This window comes from Talpa europaea (genome assembly GCF_964194135.1).
Source record: "Talpa europaea genome assembly, chromosome: 1".
NCBI classification, from domain to species: domain Eukaryota; kingdom Metazoa; phylum Chordata; class Mammalia; order Eulipotyphla; family Talpidae; genus Talpa; species Talpa europaea.
Window position 1 is genome coordinate 49,128,806 of NC_140073.1, and position 24,114 is coordinate 49,152,919.

The following is a 24,114-nucleotide window of genomic DNA, read 5'->3' on the forward strand; positions in this document are numbered from 1 at the left end:
ATAAGTGAGAGAGTGGCAGTGAGGATGTGGACAAATGCCACGGGCATTCCACAGGTAACATCATCACAATCTGGAGATAGACTTGGGGGAAATGGTGGTGCAGGTGATGATTGTGGTAGGTGAGAGAGAAATCCAGGATTATTACTGTATTTCCAGTTGAATTGATCGAGCCAGTGGATGATGGCTCATTTCTCCAAGATGAAGAATTCAGGAGGAGAAAGAGGCCTGGAGCAGCTAACCAATATAACAAGGGAACTGTTGAGTTCTGTTGAGTTTGGGGGTTCCCATAGGACATTACATGTGTTGTCTTTTACATAAAACGGCCAAAGCATTTCCCAAATAATACAGGGAGAGAACTAAAATCCGTAATGTCATATCAACTTGACAGTTTTCATAGTGTTGTTTTCAAAAAGCAATTGTCTAATGGTGAAACATTTTATCCAAGTTTACAGCCAAAGAAATGCATTGTTGCTGGGATGAGAAATTCTTTAAACATTTGTTGCAATGACAGGTTTTAAGGAGGCATTTAAGCCAATGTAGGCCAAAGGAAACAGGCACATTGCAGAGAATTTAAAGGCAGGATTCTTCCTTCTGCTTCTTATATGAATTCCTATGAGCAACAAAAATAGTAGGCACTTAATAAAGTTCACATTAATAGTGTCTTGCTTTTCAGAAGAATGCCTTTCTCATCCATTGTCTCCCTTGATATTTACAATAATTCTGTGAGGTAAGAATAGTGGTTTTTTTATGCTCACTTTGCAGATAAGAAAACTGAAGATCAGTCCCCTCAAATTCATATATTGAAACCCTAACTCCCACTGTGATGTTATTTGGAGATAGGGACCTTTGGGGAGGGAGGTGGTCATGAGAGTAAGGCCCTATTAATGGCATCAATGGCTTTATAAGAAAAGAGAAATCAATCTCTTACCACCATATGGGGACATAGCAAGAAGGCAGTAGGAAGAAGGCCCTCACCTTTAACCAAATTGAAGGCATTTTATCTTCTTTGGACTTCCTAGTCCCTAGAACTGTGAAAAATAAATCTGTTGTTTAATCCACATCTCTACCCCACCCCACCCCCCAAAAAAGGAAGAAAGAAAACCAAAGATCAGGGTGTGAAAAATAAATCTGCTGTTTAAGCCACCTCTCCACCCCACCCCACCCCCCAAAAAAAGGAAGAAAGAAAACCAAAGATCAGGGAAATTAGGTGACTTGCTGCAGTATATTACTAGTACTTAGCTAGAAATAAAGTTTTTACCTTTGTATGCCAACTTCAATGTGTTTCACTATGAGTCACCACCTTTTAGAACTATTTGGCAGAAGATCATAAAGATTTTCTTGCCTTTTGATGATATTATGAATTAAGCTTCCTGTAAATCTATTCTTACTAGATTCTGCTTTCTACGCACTCTTAGGACCAATCCTTGAGATTAACACATGAAATTGAGACAAGGAGAACTGGTGGAAGATATATATCAGGAATCCATAGACTCCAAGATTCCCTGCCTTACTGATCTGTCCATCTCTAGAGGCTGGACCTATCAGCTGGAATAGTGGTCCCTGGACTATCCATGTGACCTGAGCTTCCTCACAGCATGGCAGCTGAGTTTTAAAGGTGAGCATTCTAAGAATGAGATTGATAGAAATTCATGGCCCTTTCTAATCTAGCTTTGGAAGTTAAAGTTTAACCACAGATAATAACTGCTGGGTTTATATAAAGAGACTTTGTAGTATTCTATGGCTTGAAAAGCCTGCAACCCAGCTGATAATTTGAATGAAGCTTTGGGAGACATCAGCTAGACTGTTACTCAGATGTATGAACTGCAGAAACTGAGATAATATTTGTTGTTTTATGGTAAATGCAGCAATAGATAACTAATATATTGAAAAGGAGAGAGGAAGAAATTTGAACAGTATTAGTCACTGTAATTCTCCTTATGCACTTGCCTTGACAAGATTATCCATGCTCATGATTTGAATTACTCTCTGCAGATGACTCATGAATCTCTATTTCCATCCCAGAATTCTCTCATGAGCTACAAACTTTTATATCCTGCAGTTCCAACTTATCAAAACTTGAATTTGTAAACTATGATCTTTAGTTGGCAATGATGTGTCTCAATATAGGTTCATCGGTTGTAACAAGTATGCCACTGATGGGGGTATTGATAATGGGGAGTAGGGACAGGAGTAGGGACAGGGGCATCTGGGAAATCTCTGTATTGTCCTTTAATTTTTCTGTGAACCTAAAACTGCCCTAAAAATATTAAGCCTTAGTAAAAACTTAGTCTTTGTCACTTTTTCACTCAATTCTGCAATTTTTCCTTTGTCCTATCTTATAGAAAAATACCATTTGGTTACTCAAATTAGAAACGTGGAGTTTCTCCTGGTGGCCTAGGGGTTAAGTTTCAGCACTATCACCACTAAGGCGGGAATTCAATCTGTGGTCTGGGAGCTAACCCACTTGGTGCAGCAGACCTCTTCTGCTCCCCTCAGCAGTATATTTCAGTTGATCCCCCTCTCTACTCCCCACTCTGTCTCTGGTGAATCCTCTCACCCCTCGCACCTCTGGCCTACACCCCAGTTCTTCTATGTAAAAATTTTTAAAAAACTGACACCCAAATATTAAAAAAGAACCCTGAAATCTGTCCTTATTTCCTTCCTCTCCTTCTCTTTTTATTTTTTAATTTTTTAAAAGATTTATTTATATATGCATACAAGAGCTGGGGTACAGGCCAGAGATGCGGGGGGTGAGAGGATTCACCAGAGACAAAGTGGGGAGCAGAACAGGCAGATCTATTGATACACACTGCTGAGGGGGGCAGCGGGTGAGACAGGAGAGGTCTGCTGTGCCAAGTGGGTTGCTCCCTGGGCAGCCGGGGATTGAATTCATACTGCAGAGGCTGTGGATTGCTTCATAGTGCAGCGCTTAACCCCTTGTGCCACCAGGGAGGCCCCTCCTTCTCTTTTTAAATTCAATTTTACTGTAACAGTGACAACAAAAAAATAAACTAACATTTATGGAAGGCTTACTATATGCTAGCTACTCACTGTTCTAAGCACTTTCTATGTATCTTTACAACAACCCTATAATATACAGACTATAATTATTCCTGTTTTACACGTAAGAAAACAAATCAGAATGATGTAGTTTGCCCAAGGCCCATTGCTACTGAGAGCCTGATTTGAAACCTAAGCTGATGGGCAACAAAGCTGCACTCTTTAGCCATGGCATGAATACTGTCTCCAATTAAGCAAATCCTGTCATTTTTAAATTCCTGTCTCATGAATCTGACCCCTGCCTCCTCCTTCAACTGTTGCCACTTCAGGCTATGTTGGGCCTCCCTGGTGGCACTAGGGGTTAAGACACAACCTGTCAAGCTGTTCACAGCCACTGCAGCACGAGTTCGATCCCCAGCCAGGGAGTTACCCACATGGCGCAGCAAACCTCTCCTGACTCACCCGTTGCTCCCCTCAGCAGTGTATTTCAGTCAGTCTGCCTGTTCTGCTCCCCACTCTGTCTCTGGTGAATCCTCTCAACCCCCCACACCTCTGGTGTGCACCCCAGCTCTGATATGCATAAATAAATAAATCTTTAAAAAAAAATAAAATGGTTCATAAGGAGAAAGACCCCATAAAATACAAAGGAGAAGAAGGGGGCAAACAGACAAGAGGAAATTCAAGAGTGATGTTGCAGAGACCAAAAAGCAGTGTTTCAGCAAGGGAATGGTCAACCTTATTAAAAGCTTTTGAAAGGTGCAAACTAGAAAAATGTTGGTGGTGGTTGTTGATAATTTGGTATGTCAAGGGCCAGAGCCATAGTAGAGTGGTATCTAGAGTGAACTGGAGGCAGACAACCCTCATGAGAAGCTTGGCTTAAAGAGGTGCATGTAAATGGAGTTTGTCACTGGAGAGGAAGAGAAATTGAAGGACTCGCTTCCTGATTTCTATCCTTACTACAAAGCTACAGTAATCAGATTGTATAGCATCGGCATAAAGATGTGTAGATCAGTGGAATCAAATTGAGAGTCTAGAAGTAAACCCATGTTTCTGATCAGTTGAGTTTTGACAAGGATGCCAATTCAATGGGGGAAAGAATAGTTTTTTCAATAAATAGTGCTGCTAGAATTAGATGATAACCACATGCAAAACAATGAATTTCTATCTCTACCTCTGATCATATACAAAATAACTCAGAATAATGTAAAGACCTGACCTTAAGAGTTAAACTTATGGGCCTTCCTTCCCTGGTGGTGCAGGTGGTTGAGCACTGCACTGTGTAGCTGTCCGCAGCCTCTGCAGTGCCGGTTCGATCCCGGCCAGCAAAGGTCCCACATGGCACAACAGACCTCTCCTTTCGCGCCTGCTGCTCCCCTCAGCAGTGTATTTCATCAGTGTATTTCTGCCTGTTCTGTTCCCTGCTCTGTCTCTGATGAATCCTCTCATCCTCCTGCACATCTGGGCTGTACCCCAGTTCTTGTATAAATAAATAAATAAATCTTAAAAAAAGAGTGAACTTACAAACTCTTAGAGTAAAACATAAATGTTTGTGACATCGGATTAAGCAACAGTTTCTTAGATATGACATGTAAAGCACAAATAAGCAAAGAAAGAGAATTTGGACATCTTCAAAATTAAAATCCTTTGTGTGTCAAAGGACACTATCAAGAAATAAAAGCACACTATTAAGAAAGTAAAAAGACAAACTGCAGAATCAAGGAAAATATGTGCAAATCATGTATTTATTAAGAGTCTGGTATTCAATTCACTACTTCCTTAAATGTGAAACATAGAATGAGTTATGATTCAGTAATTCCATTCCTCGGTATGTTCTTAAGAAAATTAAAAAAATATGTTCACACCAAATGTTTATTATTCAATGTAGCCCATGAGTAGAAACAATTCAAATATCCATCAAGTGATGAATGGTAAAACAAGATGAGGTATATCCATACAGCAAAATATCCATAAAGAGAAATGAAGTACTTTTCATGCTAAAACATGGATAAAATCATGAAAACATGCTAAATGAAAGAAATCAGACACAAAATACCACATATTGTATGATTCATTGTTAGGAGATGTCCAGTTTAGGCAAATCTTACAGAGAGAGAGTAGATGAGTGGTTACCAGGAGTTGGGGGAAGGCAGGAATGGTGAGGCTAATGGATATGGGGTTTCTTTTGGGGGTCATAATAACCTTTGAATATACTGAAAATCATTGAATTGTACACTTTTAAGTGGTCAATTTATGGGATATGAATTTATCTCAATTTAAAAAAACATGAAAGGCTTTAAAATAAAATTTGTAAGTGGTTTGTTTTGGATACCATCAAGTTAGGTACATCGATTACCATTGATAAAATGATTGTGTCTCAGTGAGGGCAATCATCCAAAGACTGCTACCTATCCTTAGCTCCCTTGGTGGCTTTACTGGTTATGGGTCCTTGCTTTTCATCCTTCCCTCTTTACCACTGTCCTAATTCTGCTTGCAGCATCTCCCAGTAAATCTCAGCTTCCGCTTCTGAAACAATTCGAATGTAAAGCCAACTTTCTGATTTTCTAGCTCTGAGTCAGCTTTGTCGCAGCTAAACCCTAGTTACCATCAAAATTCATCCTTATGGAAAAAAACACCTTGAAATACAGAAAATCTCCTTTTACGGTTTAATTCAGAGATAGCACAGGTCCTAATCAGATTCTGTCATCAGTAGTCAAGTCCTTCCTCTCATTTTTTGTTTCCAAATGATAGTGTAAAGAACTATTTGATTGTGAGCTCACGGTACAATTACTGATTTCTCACTAGCAAGCAATGCCAAAAAGAAAAAAAAAATGGACATTTCAACAGAAAAAATAGGAAACAAATGCAGGGAAAAGGGGGCAACAGCTCCCTGACTCTAAGTTTCAGTTTCTGCATCAGCTGATGCCAGGGCTGGCGTTCGAGTGTGCTGCTGAGATGCTTACTGGTTTCCTAGCACTTCTCTCAGGAACTTCTGACATTTCAGTGAGAAATTTCAAATACAGTTGAACAGTTCCATAATCTATTTATTTAAAGGACTGGAAGTCAGAGAAGAAATAGTTGGAACGCTGAATGTGAGACAGGGTGGCACCCTTGTTTTCCATGTTAGGGGGAGCTTTGTTTAGAGAGTTTAGAAGGATGAAGATCAGAGACGAATCATTGAGATGTGAAGATCCAGAGGACACAGGAGTGATGGGGCCAGATCAAGGACACAGGGAGAGTGGATGTAGCAAAACAGAGGCGAGCCCTCCTTCTTAGAGTCAGGATGAAGAGGAGAATGAGTGCTGGGGTGTGGATAAAGTGGTCCTGAAATGGGCAGGAGGAACAATAAAAGCTATCGGTGGCCTACACCATGGATGAGTCGGTTCCTAGATAACTTTCCTTGGGGATATGACTTTAGATGCTAAACATTGCAAATATCAAGTCACATACCCACATACACAAAGTGGTTCTTTTGCTTTTTCATTTAGACTTTTAGGATCTTCAATAACATGTAAAGTCACTGAAGTAGCAAAACGAGGTAAGCATTCCTTTCACCCAACATTTAGTTTCTAGGATATTTTCATTGTATTTAAAATAATCCCACCTTTACTAAACATCACAGCATGTCTCAAGTTTTTAAAAAGAAAACTCTTCTACATGCTCTCGTCTCATCATCTGAAAGTGACATAGGCTGATGGCTATGTTCTGGACCCTAATCTCAACCTCACTGCATTCTGTCAAGGCTTTACAGCACTGTCACCTCCACTTCCTGTTAAAAATTTCAAATAATCATAGAGAAGCATTGTAGCTGTTATTTCTTGCCAGCACACATCACCTATCACTTCATTAAGTGAAATTCAAATTCTAATCTCTTTACCTAGTTAATATTTTAAATCAGAATTGCAAATAGTGATGAACCCCCCAGTAGTTTGTTGGTAAAAAATAAGTTCCCCATGAATCTTACTGTATTCTATGAGCAAGGAAAATCTATCAAATCAACATTTGTAGATGAGAATCATACTCAGGATTAGAATGGTCCCTTAAAGTCATCTGGTCTTACCCCTTTTTGAATTTGTTGGCCTATAATACTACTGCCAAATGGCACTACGAACTAAACTCAGTTATCCCAAGATTGTTATTATTCTGCAAAAAAAAAAAAAAAAAACAAACCTTTTCCCACAGAATAAATGGAAAGCTTTTGCCTTATGGTTTCTTCCCTCTGGTCTAATTTTGTGCTCCCACAGGGCCACACAGAACAAATCCAAGGCCTCTTTAATGTGTCAGTTCTCCAGAGGCTAAAGATAGAAATCAAGACTATCTTCCTACTATCTATAGTTAGCCTAGTTGGCAAATAGCCTTAAAGATTACTTGGAAGAAATTGATGAACTTGAAAATTTAATTTCTAATAGAATAATTCATCCATTTTGAGTGATAAAGTTCACCCTTTAATTAGCTTTCTCTGTGTCAGTTTAAAATAAACTAGGTTTGCAAACAAATCATGCTAAATACATCAAATTATTTAATTTTTTTATTATGACAATTGACATATATTAAGTGAAAGAAATGACAGAAATATAATAAAACATTTTGAAAGAAAAAATTACAGAGTTAGGCCAGGAACTATAAAATAGCTTTAGGCCTGGCTTATAACACCAATATTTCTGATCAGACTGTAGTGAGACATTGAACATTTCATTAACAAAAATATTGGCACTGGCCACAACATATTTTGGTTGTTACTTACAGGAATATTGTTTTTAAACAACTATGCACTGTGATTCTAACACACTAGGTGTTCATACACTGCAGCTAACTCCTGAAGCTTTAAGCTATCAGGAATTCCCATTTTTTTAATGCACAAAATTTACTTTGTGCAGTTACTGAAATCACATTTCCAGTTTTCAAATCCCTTCCCCCCTCACGCATGCATTAAAAGTGGCAGAGAGTACTCCAGCTCCTCCTATTTGCCTAACAGCATGTTCCTGATTACCTCAACTGTTTTATGCTAATCTGGAGCTTCTGCTTTAGCTCTCATCACTTAGGAACAAAATAAAGCATTCTGAGCACCTATTCTGGGAATAATTTTTTATGCATAGGAAAAATAAAGCATTTCATATAGCATGTCTGAAAATCCAAGAGGCAGGCTATCAAACACTCCCGGAATCCCAGCTACTATTACTAAATAAAAATGAAGACCTAACTTATGCCATTTACAAACTCTAATATGGAATTTGTTTTCTTTCTTCACCTGGAAAAACATGATTCCCTGAAATTCATGAACAGGTGAGGACAGCAAAGAAACTGAGATCTCACATCAGCTGACAACAGATAATGACAGCTTAGATAAAATTTGACACATTAGATGAATTTCATTCTTCAAGAATCCATTTGTGCTACAAAAAGTGAGAAATTAGAATGCCAAATTATCAGATGCTAAAAAGTACTGGCATTTAAACAAAGGTGTGTTAATATGATAAAATGTGCCCTGTAAAAAAAAGCCTTAGAATTGGCAACACTACCTGATTTGAAAATACTTTTGATAAAATGAGGGAATTTGAATTTGAATCTGATCTCTCGTCCTGCTATGCTTCCAGCAGACAACTATTTCTGTGGAATTAAGCCTACTGAATAAGTAGCTAATTGAGCAAATCTTATTTTTCCTTCTAACAGATTGAAGAGAAACCAAGCTTAGCTCCACCCTCACCCCCATCTAAGTATAGGGCACTCATTTTCAAGGTGTATACAAAGCCTCCTAGCAGGTTTGGACAAGCTACAATTCAGATATCATTATCAAGAAGTTACTTTGGTAAGAGAACAAAACACCAGACCAACATTAAGAATATCCTAGTCAGTCATCACAAAAATCACACACTTTTAAGAATATACTGTTAAATGCCAGCTTTGGGTTATTATAGCTGTTCTGAAGTTGAAAATCCATTTACAATAAAAAAACTAGATCTGAGTGTATATGTACGCATCTAGTGTGTGGTGTGTGTGTGGGTGTGCGCGCGTATAATTTTCATGCAATGATCTTAAAGCTTTGGAGAGAAGGGTTGTTAGCCTAATTTCAAGGCTTGTCCATCTAACAGTATTGACATGCACCAACTCTGCTAAAGGGCAGGAGAATGAAAAAGACCATGGCACAGATTTTTAGACAATTTTAGGTTTAATTACATAATGCACCTGTAGATGTTCTAGCATAAACACAATTGTAAAAATCTACATCCTATTTTAGGGTATTTTTCCACCTCCCATCCCTTAAAAGCTGTACAGTTATAAAAATTGTGACTCTCAAGCAAAATAAATTTTTTTTTGCAACATACAAAATAAGTTAAATGATTCAGAAGGTCTTAAGTCATTAAGTTTCCCAATGACTGTTCTGGACGTCCGTAAGCATGACATGCAGTTCCTGACCTATGACCAGAACTCAATAAATACACTTAAATTAGATTTCTTTTAGAAACTGATGAAAGTCAAGAAAATATATAGTTAACAATTCCATTCTTAACTTACATCATCCAGTGGCAAAAAGAACAAGGCAGGTCACTCAGTCCTTAGTGCATTTTCTAGCTTGTACCGGTTTGGCAAAAAACACAAATGTGGTTACTTTAAAAATGTTTTTTTTTTTTCATTCAAAATGTCTGAAGAGCTGAATTAATAAATTTCTATTCATCTAATAATTTGTTATGCCCTGTATATAACTTACGCATAGGATAGACATTATCTTAAGTTACTAAAATAAAAACATCTTCATTAATTGAAATCGTTAACAACGTGCCAGAATTAGATTTGAAGCATTTTCCACAGTGAAATAGTGTGAATATAAAATGAAACAAGAGCTTACATGACTAAAATGGCAAGGGGGGATGATTTCTGAGAGGGTTTATGTGAATAACAGTTTAAAAAAAGGTTGCGCATACAGTCTGTAGTGGTTATATGCCAAACACACTACATTTTGGCTTACGACTGTTTGCTTGCTTGGGAATGACTCTGAACAATGTTACATAGCAATTCTTGGCACTCAAAAAATGTTAAATGATATTGAAGTGAAATATCTCAAAAATAAAATTTGAAGTGTACACAGAACACAATAACCCGGTTTAAATACACCGATAGTGAAGGGCCTTGTCTTTCAAGATTAGTATAAAAACAATGAAGCAAATCAGCAGTTAGTTTGCCACTTGCAAGGTGGGTATGTATACAGATACACACTGGGAATGGTGGATAAAATAGGAATGGATTTTATTCTAAGGAAGTTAATAATAGGTATTAAGTAGAGGACTAGGTAGATTATAGCAGATATGCAGTCTTGGCATTCTGCTTTTTGGGAAAGGCAGGAATATATTTTTAGACTGTCAAGCCAAGAAGAGGAACTTCACTATTTTTCTCTAGATTTTCTCTAATCCAATGTTCATAATTTCCTATCAGTTACAATTATTTGCCTTATATCTTTTATGTTAATGATTTCAAAGGATTCATTTTCTTATCTAAGGTATGTATATATACCCATACATACATATACATATGTGTGTATACATATATATGTTCATTTCATTTTTAAAAAACTGGGTTTTTAATACTTGTTCTATAGCTGTGAGGCAGTGCCATGAATCATAGACTCATTCCACTGTGTTGTGAAGGGCAGAGTTCACAAGTTTTTCTGAATATTAAACTTGTAGATTCATCAGCTTCCTTTCAGTTGTGTGGTAGATCTAGTAAATGATTACCATCTCTTACATCCACAAACTAAAACGGGATTACTTGTGACAAAGGAAACTTCATCAATCCCACTTAAAAATAGTTAATATCTTCCCATCATTTTAACTCTAAATTACAAGTAAACAGCTACATTTTTTTTTAAATATATGTACTTTGCTCAAATGTATAGCATGGGATGGGTTCTATCAACCAAAAAGTGAAAAGTGGAAATTGCAATATTTTTTAAAATGAATGTTTAAAATCTTTTTTCCCCAACAACTTCTCTAACATTCAAAGCCCTTGGTTCTTTGGCAGGTGACATTTTAAAAAATTATCGATAGACATGAATTTATTCTACACGAAACTCCTCTTTATGCTCTGAATCTGCAATCTTGACCAACTGGAAAAGGAAGTGTTAAGGAAACACAACCTCAGTGTATCAGGTATGCTCTTGACAATATCTCTGCCATCATTTTCCAGAAACGTGCTAACAATGGAAAATGTTTTACACTTAACCACTATTTCATCAGCACAAGTCTACAAAACCAAAATGTTATTTTCTGAGTTCTTTTCACATATATTTCACTTTAATTCAAAGCTTCTGCTTTGTGAAAACTGGGCTAATTTTCAAATCTTTACAGAAATTGCACGCTAAATATTCTGAAACTAAACTACATCTCCTCTATTAATACATTTGCTATAAATGTGGGGTTTGATATTGGTATTTAAAAAAAGGGGTTGAAAGGATTAAGGGACTCTATTATATAGTAATTACTGTGAACCTAAACCCATGGTTTATACTCTAATAACAAGGTTCAAAGATATTCTAAACTCCAGATGAATCACTGCTTTCTTGTACTTTGTCTAGTTCCTAGTGACTGAATTGTATCTTTGGATAAAGAACATTGACTTCTTCCTAATTTTTTTCTAACTTCAAAGCACAGAGTTATTTCAGTGAATTAAAAATTTGGAAGCCTTTGAGGGACCAAATCTAAACACCGCAACAAATGTTTTTGAACTGTTCAAAATTTAATTATCCATAATCGGTCTATATACATAATAATGTGGAAATATCAGCTGCTTGGATTGCACTCTTTGTAGGTGAAGCATAGTTAACTGGTTTAATCACAATATAAGGTTAAAACAGATACACTCACTATCAAATTCACGAACACATAATTTAAGTTTGGTAAAGATCAGGCAGCAAAAATGGTATCATAACTCAGTTAATGGGATATTTGCCAAATGGAATACTCAGTCTTTACTATGATAAAAATTACCTTTGGCTTTCTATAGCAGAAGGGTAAAGAGAACTCCTTACTTCACATTAGGCATCCTTTAAAATAAATAATCTCCCTACTTAAGACTTCTTATCACGTGCTCAGCTAAGAACTAATCTGTGGAAGCGGGAACTGGTGTGGAGTCCAGAGAGTGACAGGAAACATGAGCATTTCTACCCCAAAGTGGCTTTACCCAGCTGCAAGACTAAAACGGTAGACTGGGGTGGAGACTGCATTGCAGGATAGGCCACTGTGCATTCGCACCACTTACCTTGCGACAGCAGGCATCCTTTTGTTGTCTGCCTGTTTTAGATAGTTAAAAGGACTAACATTCTTAATCAACTTTCAAATAAATGAGCCAAACCTAGCTAGAAAGGAGTTTTGGTAAGTAAATGTGGCTCCGTATACAGCCCTACTCTACTGTCTGTGAATGTAAAACCCTTCCCTCCCTTCCAGGGAACATTGTCTCAAAATAAAAATCACAACTTACTTGGAACCACATGCTATTGGTGCATCCTATTTTTAGGCTGCTTTCATTATTTTATTTTTTATACAGATACATATACATTGCTAGAATCAAAGCAAAATATTAATAGGCAGGTACTACAGAACTAAAGTGAAACAAAAAAACAAACAAAAGAACCAACAACAACTGAAAAACAACAGCTATAAACTCTCAAAGCCAAGAGATAAGATTTAAGGGCAACACCTGTTGAAGAAGGAAAAGGAGTATAAAATTTCTAGAGAGGTATTTATAATGCAAATCTAATGCCAGCTTTTTAGTAGTAAAAAAGAAGTGCTTTACTATACACTGACTAATACATATGATGCTTAATTTGGAAAGAAAAATGAATGAAGTTCCGTGGGCCAGCAGCAGATATGGTGTGTCCATTGCCGGCAACAGACACAACACAGAACAGAAAAACCCAAATCCCAGGGCTAAAGTATTCACAGAAGTAATGGCTGAAGGTTTCAGAATTTGACAGGCAAGGTTTAATCACAAGTGCTATACTTTGTACAATGTTATTTATGGCTCTGCCTGAAATTTTACAGCTGTAACAGAAACTAAATAAGACAAAGTTCATATTTTAGTGTCAATTACAAGTTACATATTTCTTTAGTTACAAACTCCTTTTTCTTGAAATAAAGGGCGTATCTTTCTTTTTAAAGTGTTGAGATGTTTGAAATGGATGTCATGCCTACTGTATATTGGTTCTCATTCAACTCTATGTTGGTCATATGACTATTAATGAATTTTAATAGAAGTCTAATGGCCAAAGGCCAAAACTACATTCAAACCCTGCTAATATATCCAGGCATAGGAAATTCCAACACACACACAGAAACACACACGCGTGTGCGTGCACACATACACACGCACACAGACACACACAGACACACACACACACACGCTAAAACTCAAAACTAAAAACCTCCCAAAGGAACTGCTTTGTTTGTAGACTTCAATTTGAAGTAGATACTAAGGGCAAGAATAGACCAGTTAAAATTCACCTGAAAATCCTTTCCCCTTCTTCAAATGTGCTAAAATATCGTTGTCAGTTTAGCATCTCTTCATGTATGTTGTATAGATGCGTTTCTTTCAAAATGATATTTTAGATATTTAAATATTTAGTGGCCAGACGAGAAAGAGTTACATTATCTGCAAAGTTTAGTCCACCTGGGACTTAAGAAAGACCACACTCATTTCACTAATAACTCTCCATGATAGTATATTTGAGGCCACCACATCACCACTGCGTAAAGCTGTTTTTAGAAATTTGCTGCTAGCACAATCTGGTTGTCAAAGCTTCATTATACATTTACTGTACAAATGCTTTCGGATGACTTTTTTTAAGCAAGAAACTCCGCTAGAACAGAAACTTAGGTTTGAGATTTTTGATGGTACTTTCTCGGTCTTTTCTTTATTAAGTGTGGTTATCTCCAAGAGTAAACAAGTTGATTTCATGAACGCTATTACTACACGACTTATGTATGATGTTATCTACAATTCTCACACTGCAACAATACAGACTTGCACTTTTAAACAGTCTGTTAATCATCTATGCCATGAATGTTTAAATATAATATATATTTAATATGAAAAAGCTAAAGCACAAGTGCTTTCTCCCACCCCTAGTTCTGTCTTGGGCCCTCACAGATCTGGAATGCATTCTTATCGACCCCTTTTCACAAAGTCAGGAGAGCTCAGGAAATATAAAGTCAAAAATATACAAATCTTTGTTGTTATTATAATAAGATTTTTTTTTCCATGAATGAAATTACCAAGGACCATGAACTTGAAAAAGGAAAATCAAAAGGAATTTACAGCAATTATTTATCTTCAAAGTTCAAAACTGGTCGCTTCACAGAAAGACTTCAGGGTTTGTTGAAATTTTTCTTCTAAAAAGTCATTCTGTAGTGGAGTTTTCTAGGAAAAAATAAAACAGCTTTTAATAACTGGCCCGCTGGTGTGAGAGCTACCGTGGAATAAATTAGCACAAAAATGGAAAAAAAGTCTTATAACTGTTCACTGTTACAGACATAATCAACAAGGTCAGTCACTCTCAAAAGTTCATCTTCCTCTTCTTCCGGTGCTCCTGCCTCTTGCCCACCACTTGTTCCATTGGGGGCCAGGCCTGCACTGGCTGTGTTGCTGTCCTTGGGGGTCTGAGGCTTCTCAGTGGGCTTGCCAATCAAGTTCTCAATGGCTTTGCCAGGACTCTGTCCATTGGTGGAAGGTAAGTCCACTAAGCTATAGTCCAACGGGCTCCCCACCTTGCCTACATTTTCAAAGTCTTCTTCCTCATCACTGTCTATCCGATAGGGCTTCTTGGTGCTCTCCTGTTCCGAAGGCAGAACCCTGGGCTGGCTGTCACAGGCAGGCTGATCTGCATCTCCATTAGCATTGTCACAACTCTCCTCATCCGTCTCAATCCGATGTAGCCGTTTTCGGGATGGTTTGCCTTCCTCTTCCTCCTCCTCATCGGCTTCTGAATATTCATCTGTGCTTCGACCCCGCTTTTGAACTGACCGCTTTGATTCTTTAGCTAGCTCATCATCTTCAGAGTTCTTGGACATATAGCTCTCTAGAATAAACAGCATATTTATGCCATTGGCACAGTTAACCACAGAGTTAAGTAATTCCTTCTTTTCTCCCCCTATTCACCCACATCCTTCTTTCAGGCTTGCTCATATATAAGTACTTCTTTTCAGTAACTGGCCTCACCTCTCTCCTCTCAGCCCACACCGATGTCTGGTATGATCCACAGCATATTTTCGTATGAGCTTAGGCATGACCAGAATCAGATTTACAAACATATCTGATGATCCTTAAGTCGATGACATTAGTCATACTAGTCCTAAATTAGGCAATCACGTAACATACTAAAAAGGGAAGATTAAAACTGAGCACCCAACACTGGAGAGCTGAAACACTAAGCTCTCATCCCGTGTTATTAAATGTCCCTATTATCCTTAGTTTCATCTTAAGTGATCTCACCTCGTGGCTTTAATTACTGATTGTATGCTGGTGACTCTCACACATTTGTTTTAGGTAACCCCTAAATTCCAGGCTCATGTATAAACTGCCTACTCAACATCTATGCTTCAGTTTTTAAAAAAGGCAACTCAAGCAAAATGTGTCTAGAATTGAGATCCTAAACTTCTGCCATTTTGGTCTCTACATTTTAGTTATTGGAAACCATTCTTCTAATCATTCAGTCATCCTTGATTCCTCTACACCCTTACCCCTACCCACTTCTAGCCCATCAGGAAATCCTTTGGGTCTCGCTTCAAAATATGTCCCTAATTTGACTGCTTGTCCCCCTCCTCCCCCATTATTGCTACTGCCCCAGTCTCATTAACCACCTCTCTCATCTGACCTATTTCAACAGCAACCCAACTGATCTCCTAGATTCTGCCTGGCCTCCTTCAATTTATTTGTAAGACAGCTCCCACAGCAAACTGAAGCTTACATTTCATATGCTCATATCACTTCTTTGCTCAAAATCCTTCAATTATTTGTCATCTCACACAGAATAAAATCCAGTCTATACAATAGTCTACAGTTGGTCCAATATGGTAGCCACTAGTCATATGTCGTTATTTTTAGCAATTTATTTAAAATTAAAAACAAAAAATTCAGTTCCTCAGTCACAATAGTCACTTTGGGGTGTGAGGGGCAAAGGACAGGACCTACGACTCTATTACAACTACTCAATTTGGCATGAAAGCCCAATAAAAAAAATGACTTACAAAAATTTTATTTATACAAACAAACAGGCTGCAGTTCACTGACTACTGTTCTACATGATCTTGCCCCAGTGATCTCTTCACTTCATGTGACAATATTCTATACCTCACTCATTCCTTCAAACCACCCTGGTCTCCCTTAAGTTCTCTAAACATGCAATATATGCTGAAAGACCTTCACATCTGTTGTTCCATTTGCCTGTATTGCTCCTCTTTTAATTTTTTTTTTAATTTTTTTTTTTTTATAGAGGCATGTTTTATTTGTTTGTTTGTTTGCTTGTTTGCTTGTTTATACATGCACTGGGTACAGTCAGAAGCGCGGGAGGGTGAGAGAATTCACCAGAGCCAGAGCGAGGAGCAGAGCAGGCAGAAGCGAAGTACACTGCTGAGGGGAGCAGCGGGCGGCAGGAGAGGTCTGCGCCATGTGGGACCCTCCTCTGGTGGCCAGGGAGCAGCCAGGGATTGAACCAGCGCTGCAGAGGCCGCGGGCAGCTTCGCAACCCAGCGCTCAACCGCTGCGCCACCGGGGAGGCCCTCTTTTAGATAACAGAGTGACTCACAGATAACATTTCTTTTGGGGTTTAACTCAAATGCTGTTTACTTAATGAGGCATTCATTTAGAACCCTCTTTGAAATTCCAACTGTCCTCAACCTACTTTCCTCCTTTATTTTTTTCCACAGCACCATATCCACTTAATATACAATATATTCTACTTATTTATCTTGTTTGTTGTCCCCCCCCCCATTAAAATAAGAGTTACATGAGAACAAGGGGTATTTTTGACCATGTTGATTGCTGTTCTATTACTAGTGCCTAGAATAGTGACTAGTTCAATGAATATTTGATTTTAATAGCTGCATTAAGAATTTACGTTTGTCGGGCCTCCTTGGTGGCACAAGGGGTTAAGACGCAACCTATGAAGCTGTCCACAGCCGCTGCAGCATGAGCTCAATCCCCGGCCAAGGAGGTGACCATCACATGGCACAGCAGACCTCTCCTGACTTGCCCGCTGCTCCCCTCAGCAGTGTATTTCAGACAATCTGCCTGTTCTGTTCCCCGCTCTGTTTCTGGTGAATCCTCTCGCCCCCCCACACCTCTGGCCTGTACCCCAGTTCTTGTATGTATAAATAAATAAATCTAATTTAAAAAATCTCATATAAAAAAATTTACATTTGTCTTTAAGATAAATGCACAACTAACCAGATGTTCACCTCCCTTCCTTAGTCTTCCTATCCAAACACTGTTTTCCCTTTTCTCCTGAAATGGGCTAAAACTTTTTTTTTTTTTTTAATTTATTTATACAAGCACTGGGTACAGTCAGAAGCGCGGGAGGGTGAGAGAATTCACCAGAGCCAGAGCGGGGAGCAGAGCAGGCAGAAGGACCGAAGTATACTGCTGAGGGGAGCAGCGGGCGGCAGGAGAGGTCTGCACGCCATGCGGGACCCTCCTCTGGTAGTCGGGGAGCAACTGGGGATTGAACCAGCGCTGCAGAGGCTGCGAGCAGCTTCGCAACCCAGCGCTCAACCGCTGCGCCACCGGGGAGGTGGGCTAAAACTTAATTGACAAAGATCTATGAAAGCAAACAATCTGCAAAACAGACCACAAATATTGGAGACTATAAGAAACAAAGGGGGAAAGCTGAGAGCATAATTTAACATGAACTTAGAACTTTAGAGTAATTACAAACAAAATAAATATTAAAAATTCATATGTTAGAATTTTTCTTGCACTTCTGGTAAGAGATACAGCTAAAGCTATGAAGAACTAAGGGTTACCAATGAAGTTCACTGTCAAGGTAGAAAGACACCTTGGTTTGGACTTATTAATATTCAGGGCATAGGAAGTTATTTCAAAATGAAGGACATGAATAGTAAGGGAGAAGAAATATTGCCTAAACCACCAATTTCTAAGACTCTTCAGTTTCAATGAAAAATAATTATAACGGAGAGCTTAAAATTAGCTATTTATCTAGTATCATTTATTTAACTATAAGTAGTGACCAGGCACAAAATAAAGGGTTTTGCTTAACGATATTACTGGTTATACTGAATTTCTAAGAAACAGTAAAGAATCATAACCCTAGGTGGATTTTATAACATCTGCCTTGTCCAAACTTTGTAAATTGGAGATTTTCCTTACCTTCGCTTTCTGAACTAGAAAGCCTGCGTTTATGAACACGCCTGATTTCTTTACCACGTCGTAAACTCTTCTGGGAACCATCACTTTCTGAATCTTCTTTGTAGTTAATTTGTCTTTTCTGGTTTCTCCTTGATCGCCTTCGCCGAGTTTCTACAAAATCATCACTAAAATCGTCACTAAAGTCACTTTCTGTAAAAGAAAAGGAGGAGCTGTAGGTAGGTAATAAGAACATAAAAAGCTAGGAAGCAGAGGTCAGCCATATTTTTCAATGAATACTAACTTTTATAAGCCTTACATTTCCTTTTTAACAGCATTAATAAATCTGTGGAGATCTCTAGTGCCAAACCACATAAATATATTCTATTAGCAGTCAATCCTTGAAATTAGAAAATATTTTATGCAACCCTTATCTCATTCAGTCTAGAGCTACCTGGTCAGCTGCACCAACTGCTCTTCTTGGTGGACAGTAACTATATTCTGACCCATTTAATCTGCTGTTCTTGTGTATGTAGCTGTATAGCTACAGTCACAATTTCACAATGTACTTCACTGGTTAAATTCTCACACGAGAGAAAGCTGATAGTCCTGTTTCAAAAAAGTATAGAATTGGAGATCTATTTTAGGCTTTTTTTTTTTTCCATATTGCTTTAAAATTTGCTAAATATAGCATACATGAATACTTGAACTCTCAGGTGTTGCAAAATAGCACTGTCCCTGTCATCTATGATGAATAAACCAGAGTCAGACTATAATACTGTGTGAGAGCAGTTTTTCAGGAGTGCTAACAAATTCTACAGAATGACCACATGACCACATCCAGCCTTGCTCCTTAATAGATTTAAAACATTTCCAAATGGCTAGCCAATAGTGTGAAGGGGTGCCACTGTCCAAATCTGGGACAAATCAAGCCTAAGTTTTGGAGGTAGCATATCCTACCCATTGACTAAACTAAGAGTCAACAAGTATGAACTGACAAACAGGGGAGAAGAGAATATTCTCCCTTATAGAACACCAAAAAATAAATATGAAAGGAAAGATGAGAAAATCATCCATGAATGCTATAACTAGCAGGTAAAAGACCTGATAAGGACCTGAAAAATACACTCAAAATACCTTCTTACAAATTACTAATTACAAAATGAAAAATTATAAAGAGACCTGGAGGACATATACTAACTCTGATATTCCTCTCCAAAATGCTTAACTTGAATCTAATCACAAGGAAATAGAGGGGTATTTTACAAAATAACTAGCATGTATTTTTCAAACATGTCAAAATCAAAAGACAGAATCTTTTGTCTATGGACTAGTCTAGATGAAAGGAGACTAAAGAGACATGAGTAAATGCAAGATGAGTAAATGCAAGGTCTAGTCTGGACTAGATCTTGGACAAGAAAAAAAATTTATATAAAAGACACCTGATGAAATTTGTATACTATTGATTATAAAAATATTATATTAACATATTAATGTAAACTATTATATCAATGTTAAAATTTCTGATTTTGATGGGAGGAGGAGGAAGGAGCACAGGCGACTGTGGTGATGGTACATGGGTGCGTTGATGAAGGAAATTCTATGGGCAGTACACCTGAAGGGGTGGGGGCAAGCATATATTGTTTAAAAATGAACAATGATGTTAAAAATAAAAATTTAAAAAAATTTCTTATTTTGATAATTGTAATGTGTAAGAAAATGGCCTTGTTTAAAAAAAATAAAAAGACATTGTCCTGTTCTTAGGAAATAATCATTGCAACTCATATCTGATCTTTTAGCTGGTATGCCTCTATTCAGTTAACAGGGATAAGTAAAAACTGTAACACCAGCTACTGCTTATTAAAAACACCAATGAATCACTGTGTATGGTCTAAATGTTAGGGATAACTGGTGACCCATCCTTTTCAATAGCAGGCATTTGAGAAAAACATTCTCAGCTTATTTAAAATTCATGATTTATAGGAAACACTATGGAGATAGTCTAGGTGTGGAGATACTTGGCACCAAAAGAATTCACCACAATCCTTAATGATTTTATTCTGAAATTAATGCATCCATCTGTATGTATGTTTTTATATGAGCCTTATGTGAAAAATCTAGTTAACAGTGAGTCATCAGAACTTTTATCACAAAATTAATCATTACAACTGAGTAGAATTTCAGGAACTCTTTATGGTTCCAATTTTTACTACATGTGCTGCCAAAGAGAGCACAAATTTTAGGAACTCTCAACTCCAGAAGTCATAAGAATTTGAGTTGGTGTGATATGGATGAAAGTTCTTTATACCAGAGTCTCTACTATTCTCTTCAGACTCTTCCTCTTCATCATCATCAGAGTACTTTTTCTTCGGGGTCTTTCTCCGCAAACGCCTGCTTTGCCTCATTGGCCGGGAGGGATGTCGTCTCAGTCTCCGGCCACAGAAGTCCGTGTCACTATCATCATTAGATGGTGGGTCTTCTTCACTTTCATCTGGGTTTTCATCAGATACAACAAACTCATCTTGAGATCTGCCAAGAAAAGTCAGATGAATTATGATGGTATACTTAAAGCTATGAACTTATTTGTGAGAATTCTGAGTTCAAATTCTAAGCTGTCCAGTGAAACATTAAGTAATGATTAATGTAAGATATCTGGGTATTTGTATCAATTTCTCTATTGATGAAATGGAAAAATGTTTTGCCATCTATTTTTTTTGTAATTGATGTTGACTTTGGTGTAGAAGTTGCTCTGGCCCCTTAAGATGTCTCAAAGGCATCTTAAACTTCAAAATGAACTCATTATTTACTATCCAATTCCCCTTTTCTGTTCCCTAGCCTGACATTTGGTGCTATCACATTCAGTAACTCAAATTAAAAAGTTGGCATTTATCTTAATTTCTCCCTTTTCATTTTCACATCTCATCAATTACTAATTCCTCTTGAGTCTCCCTCTTACAAAGTCCTCAATCCTGACCTCTTTTCTCTGTGCAGGCTCTCATTTCCCAACTAAACTACTGTAGCAATTCCCCAAATAGTCTCCCAGAGCTCTAGACTCATTTCCTCCAAATGAATTTTGGATGCATCATAAACCATATATATTAGTCTGCTGTTTAAAACCCTTCAGAGGGGCCTCCCCGGTGGCGCAGCGGTTGAGCTCTGGGTTGCGAAGCTGTCTGTGGCCTCTGCGGCGCCGGTTCGATCCCCGGCTGCTCCCTGGCCACCGGAGGAGGGTCCCACATGGCGCGCAGACCTCTCCTGCTGCCCGCTGCTCCCCTCAGCGGTGTGCTTCGGTCCTTCTGCCTGCTCTGCTCCCCGCTCTGGCTCTGGTGAATTCTCTCACCCTCCTGCACTTCTGACTGTGCCCAGTGCATGTATAAACAAACAAACAAACAAATAAATAATACATGCCTTTAAAAAAATAAATAAATAAAAAATAAAACCCTTCAGAGGGTTTTCATCATCTTCACATAGAGCCCAAAATCCTATGCATGAAAAACAAAATACTCCATCATCTGGTTCCTTTTGATCTCTTAGACACATATCTATCAGGGCACTGTCTATTTCTTCTCCATGTTTTTGCTATCATGATACACTAGAAGTTTTCTTAATATTCTGTGCTTTATGCCTTGCTACTTATCTGCATTTAAGAATGTCTTCTCTCCTCATCCAGCTTCTAATCCCTAACTTATCAATCTGCCCAATTATTTACTCTTCAAATTTCAGATCAAGTGTTAGTTCCACTGTGATACTGTCTTTGGCTTCCCTGGACTGATCTGACTCTCTTCTTTAGGCTAAACATTTATGTTAGTAGTCAGACTTTTTTGTGGATTATATTCTTATTTTGCCCACCACAATCAAAGAGAACCTTTGTAGCATTGTTCAATACCTGTACAGTAGGAGAGGCTTTCCTGATCTTCTACACTGCATTGATTGCCCCAACCCAAACCTCTATAGGTCACCAGAGAATAGTATCTAATTACTTCTACTTGTGGGATATATGTCAAAAATGCGTGGGAACCCCCCATGGACATGGTGCAGAGAGGTATATCAAAAACTCACAAGTGCATGCTCAAGTACAGTTAATAAAATTCAAATACAATTCTGAATATTAAACAATGATTAGAACTACTTTCTACACTGAGATCAGCATATCTGAATCTGTTTTAAATATGCCAGAAATGAAAGAGGTTGTCTATGTGCATGAAGAACAAATACCCCATCACAGTGACCACATGTCTCTGCCAGCCCCTTTTACACCTATATCGAGGAGTGGGTTTTCGCCACACGCACCCATCGCTGATCTTGAATTCATCCTCACTCTCTTCTTCATCTAGGTTGCTGTCACTATCCAGATCATTTAGTCGCCGGCGTTTCTTCCGGCGAGCAGCAGCTGCCCTCTGGGGCCGTTTATTTTCTTTTCTTTCTTCATCCAAAATAGTAGAGATGTCTTTCCCACGGTGACCTGTAATGGTGGAGATATCTTTTCCTCGGCCAACTCCTGCATTGGGGACAGGGGGTGGGGAAGAAAGAGAGACAACTACGTATATTAACAGTTTCCTTTAATATCTGGAGAGTTCCTAATTTGTGCTTAACAGCTTTTCATTTACTTTATAGTCTCCCTACAAATTGGCAGTTTTCTTTTCAGCTCAAGAGCTCTTATCAAGAGTATCTGTGCATTCCTTTATCCTATTAAATAGAAGTTAACCAGGAAGAGAAACTTAAATTTTTTTTTATATAATTCACATATTATAATATTCACCCTTTTAAAGTGTATTAATTTGGGGCCTCTCTGGTGGGACAAGGGGTTAAGCACAGCACTATGAAGCTGTCCGCAGCCTCTGTAGCATGAGTTCGATCCCCAGCCGGCCAGGGAGCTACCCACATGGCACAGCAGACCTCTCCTGCCTTGCCCGCTACTCCCCTCAGCAGTGTGTTTCAGTCAGTCTGCCTGTTCTGTTCCCCACTCTGTCTCTGGTGAATCTTCTCACTCCCCCACACCTCTGGCCTATACCCCAGCTCTTGTATGCATAAATAAGTAAATCTTAAAAAAAAATGAAGTGTATTAATTGGAGGTTTTAAGTGTAGTCACAAAATTGTGCAATCATCACCACTGACTAATTCCAGTACATTTTCATCACCCTCCCAAAGGAATCTCATACTATTAGGAATCACTCAAGAATCTCTTCTTGAAAGTTGTCTTTTGGACATGTCTTTAGAAAGAGGCCAATCCATTTTTTTTTTTTTAAACTGTTTGCAGGACAGAAAAAGTGAAAATTCAGCAGCAAAGATGTAAATAAGCATACACAACTGGAAAAGCTAGTGATGTCTTTAGTTCCACTAAAACCTATTTAAGTAATCTTTTCCAGAGTTCTCATAATAACTAAAAAGAAACCACAAAGCTCCATAATGGAGAAATGGTAATTTGTTATATAGTCCTTTAGTTACCTTCAAATTCTATTTTAGTGTCACTGAGTAAAGACTGTGAAATAAACTAATTTTTTAAAGTTTAATTTAAATCAATTAGTAAATTCTGATTATCCATTATTTTTGAAATGTTTATAGCAAAGGTGAACTAAAAATAGAAAGACAACAGAAATAAAAGTTTCCAATTTGGATTCAAAAGTTATTTTTCAATATATGGAGGAATGTTTGTGTTTTATATCAGATCATAAAACAAGCTACTTTACTTGAAACTTATAGTGTCAAAATAAAATGTTCCTTCAATTAAAAAAAAAAAATCACTAAAAAAAATTATATATAAGGGCTTCCCTG

The 24,114-nt window shown here is 37.8% G+C and overlaps 1 protein-coding gene across 1 annotated transcript in view; it reads right to left on the reverse strand.

Moving 5' to 3' along the window:
• Positions 1-14,492: 14,492 nt before the first annotated feature.
• RSF1 (remodeling and spacing factor 1) overlaps positions 14,493-24,114 on the reverse strand; it is a gene marked incomplete at both ends in the record, with an annotated part of 130,086 nt that continues 120,464 nt past the window's right edge. The window contains 4 exons of the mRNA XM_084250502.1: positions 14,493-15,061; positions 18,367-18,555; positions 20,651-20,871; positions 22,633-22,840. Coding sequence (XP_084106628.1) covers positions 14,493-15,061; positions 18,367-18,555; positions 20,651-20,871; positions 22,633-22,840 — 1,187 coding nt within the window. The remainder of the gene's footprint in view (positions 15,062-18,366; positions 18,556-20,650; positions 20,872-22,632; positions 22,841-24,114) is intronic.